Source organism: Propithecus coquereli, unplaced genomic scaffold, assembly GCF_000956105.1.
Source record: "Propithecus coquereli isolate 6110/MARCELLA unplaced genomic scaffold, Pcoq_1.0 Scaffold46, whole genome shotgun sequence".
Classification (NCBI taxonomy): Eukaryota; Metazoa; Chordata; class Mammalia; order Primates; family Indriidae; genus Propithecus; species Propithecus coquereli.
In genome coordinates, this window is record NW_012150396.1 from 1628463 (window position 1) to 1632030 (window position 3568).

At 39.6% G+C, this 3568-nt stretch overlaps 1 protein-coding gene across 1 annotated transcript in view; it reads right to left on the bottom strand.

Annotated features, from left to right (window-relative positions):
* Nucleotides 1-3568, bottom strand: part of ANK2 (ankyrin 2, neuronal) — a 263985-nt gene that overhangs the window by 4571 nt on the left and 255846 nt on the right. The window contains exons 43-45 of the mRNA XM_012655073.1: nucleotides 2463-2546; nucleotides 2187-2351; nucleotides 994-1176 (exon numbers count right to left, since the gene is read on the bottom strand). Coding sequence (XP_012510527.1) covers nucleotides 994-1176; nucleotides 2187-2351; nucleotides 2463-2546 — 432 coding nt within the window. The remainder of the gene's footprint in view (nucleotides 1-993; nucleotides 1177-2186; nucleotides 2352-2462; nucleotides 2547-3568) is intronic.

The following is a 3568-nucleotide window of genomic DNA, read 5'->3' on the forward strand; positions in this document are numbered from 1 at the left end:
ACACAGGTATACCATTATTTTACTCTACCTTCCTCTGCTTAGACATGTTTAGATACACAAATAGTTATCACTGTGTTACAACTGCGTATAGTATTCAGAACAGTAATGTGCTGTACAGGTTGTAGCCTAGGAGCAATAGGCTACACCATACGGCTTACGTGTGCACCATCCAGGTTTGTGTAAGTGCACCCTGTGATGTTCACACAATGACAGAATCCCCTAAAGATGCATGTCTCAGAACATCTCCCCGTCGTTAAGCAACACACGGTTGTACTGCATATTACTAACACCCCAGGGGAGGGGAAGACAGCATCCTGTAATCAAACCCATTTTATATTGACATTAAAACATATGAATATTCACTCTAAGTAGGATTAAAAAAACTTCATGTCATAATAGTTTCGTGACAGTTTATTCTGAGTTTTACTGCCAAATTAACTTATAAAATTTGTTTTGATTTTCAGAATTTTTAGATTTTAGTAAGAGTTTGTGGATCTGTCACTGTGGGCCCATTTGACAATTGTTGGAAACCAGCAATTAAATAATTATAATTGATTTTTAAATTTACGGGTATGGGATATATCTAAATTTTCTTTAATACCTATCATTGACAATATTTGAGAATATTAGCTAGCAAAAATAATTTGCAAACTATTAATTTCTTTCCTTTATTAATTGGGAGTGCAAGACACTTTTGTGATTTTTAAACAAGATGTATAATCATGTCCCAACTCCAGAGATGCTGAGTACGGTTTAGCAGAAGCAAATCCTGGGCATCCGGATCTTTAAAAGCTCTAACATGACACCAGTGACCACCATAGTTTGCGGGAACATTACTGTGCGAGGTCCTCAAACAGGAATTCTGCTCCCTTGAGTTATTCTGCACCCTTTCGTAAATCAATGTACGGAATGACATAATGACAAACAATTTTCTTTTCCAACGCAAAGCGAACATAAAACACAAAAAGAGACAAAATGAGGACGCTTCTATACCTCTTCAAAGTCATCTTTGGCTGAAGGCAGATCAGTAGCTAAACTAGAATCCCCCAGATGCTTCTCCATCCTCTCTCCTTGGACCACAGTTGTTTTAACAACTTTGCTGACTCTACGGCCTTCCACTGGTTCAGCCTGAAATTGTGACGGACTGGACAGAATGCTGGGCTCAGACAGGGTCACCTAATGAATGAAGGACACATGACAAACAATTTCTGGCTGCCAAAATGTAACTATGATGAATTTTTTCTGTGTTAAAAAAACAAAAAACAAGACTATAATGTTCTATACTGGCTTTCCAGAAAACACTATTTGGAATTAGAAAAAACAAACTACAAGCAATTGGTAATATCTATCTCTATCTCCACTATGCCACATCAACTTGAATTACTCAAGTTCAACGATTAATGAGTCCAGAGAATGACTCTTGTGCATAAGAAGCTGACTGCTCAGTGCAATGCAGATTTAATGACCTATGGCTTAACTCTCTTTTCCCACGTTTAAATGGTTTCTTTTGGTGTTACAAAAATAAAATTAGCTCCTAAAGGAGGAACTCTACAAGCCATGAGAAATTGAAAAGCAGATTTTTAGAGAACTTCATGTGTATGATATAAAATTTTGAGGCAAGGAATGAATGGAAAATGATAAGAATTTCACAAATTATTTTCAGAGAGAGTAAATATGTCCCTGGAAGAGGAAAGCAAAACAGAAAGAAACAAATCAAGGAGTTTCTAGATCCTGCTTTGAGTGACGCTGAAATGCAGAAGTTTGAATATTAAATATTTATCTGAAGTGACCATCAGAAGGATCACGTGCCAACCAGGCACAAGCCCCGCAAGACATCTGTGCACGGTCTCTTCACGACACACTGCTTGCCCAGCACACAAGATTTTACCCTTTGAAAATGTGACTTTTGGATTCCTGCTGTGGTCAACCAGGAATTAAATAAAAAATGAAACAAAATGGACCAAAGAAATACAATAAGTATATTGGCCATAAATCTCTCCGATGGTTATTTTAAAATCACACAGAATCGTGACAAAAAAAAAAAAAAATGAATGAGTACGTGAAAGAAGACAGCTACACAAAAGGGACAGGTGAGGCCGATACGAATAAACAATCTCGTCCACCTTGTTTGAGTTCTGTGTGGCTCTTCTCTGTAAAATAAATTTTGGAGAGTTAGGCGGTCTCACCTCCGACTGTTCGATGTCACTCTTCAATACTACGCGCTTTATAACCTTGGAGTAGCCGTCCCCCTCCTCGATGCTGACGGGCTCCTGCGGCATTCCCTGCATGATAATCTCTTCTTTCTCCGTGCCCTCAGAGGACACATACCGCCTAATGATTTTCCTAGTAATCTGAAATATATTTAATTTAGGTATCTTAGTTTTGAGTTACAGCACCGCGGCATCGATAAATTCTAAACAGGAAGTTTGCAGTCAGTCATGTTGGGATACAATAGGCAATACCTTCTTCACCACGGTGTGTCCGTGCTCGTCGACATATTCTTCCTCTGTGACTGTTTCTGGGGGTATGTCAGGCATATCGTCTCCCTACACAGTTGGGAGAAAAGGGTCACTACAGAGTTGGGCACCATTGCAAGGAACTACCGCAAGCGCTTATAACGTGAGGAGTGTTAGAAAATCAAAGGCGAGGTTGAGAAGCATTGCGGAGATACAAAATCCTGTCAAGTAGTTCGTTTAAAAGAAAAAAAAAACAAAAACAGGTGAGTGATAACATGCTTGGGATAATCTGACCAAAGTCAGGTGAAACTTAAACAAACAAACAAAATTAGATAAGCGAGAGGTGAAGTGGGTGGGATTGAAAAAGCCAAATCTTGCTCTTGCTGGGTGGCTCTCTCGGAGGTCAGCTGCCAATGTCATTACCACTGCATTTCTTTACAAACAGAACTTAGAAGAGTTAAGAGATCTGCTTCGTCATGGCCATGCACTACCTAAGGAGCATGCCAAGCCTTCATTGATCCAGGTCGATCACTCTGGAAGGATATGGGGACAGAACTGTCCCTGACGTGCAGAAATTGAACGGCTGGTACCTGAATAATCACTCGCCGGCGGACAACCCTGGTAGTTACCATGGCCTCCTCATCTGAGCTGGCCTCCAGCTCCCCTAATTCCTCTGTTAGCTCCTGGTGGAAGCATGGAAGCATTGTTTTGTTTAACATGCTAAGGAATGACTTCACCACTGGTTTCTGCTTTAGACTGCATTCTGAGAGTTTCACTCACGGAGGCTTTGGTAGAAAAGTCAGCAGGGGTGAAAACAAATGCATGCTGGTCTCAAACTTCAACAAGAATATAGTTATTTTGTTTAATGAATGAAAAAAATATTCTGGAATTCTGAAAGCTATTGGAGAGCCCATCCGTCAAAAGCTGTTCAAAGAAATGAGCAGCTTGCTCACGTGACTTCTTGTACTTAAACTCCTAAAAAAAATAACTAAATGTAAGCACAGAACTTAAGCAGCACAACAAACACTTGTGAGCCATTGACACTTGGGCTTAGGCTTGGAATTATTAACCCAAAGATGTAAGAATATCTCCTATTTCTTTTTTTTTTTTTT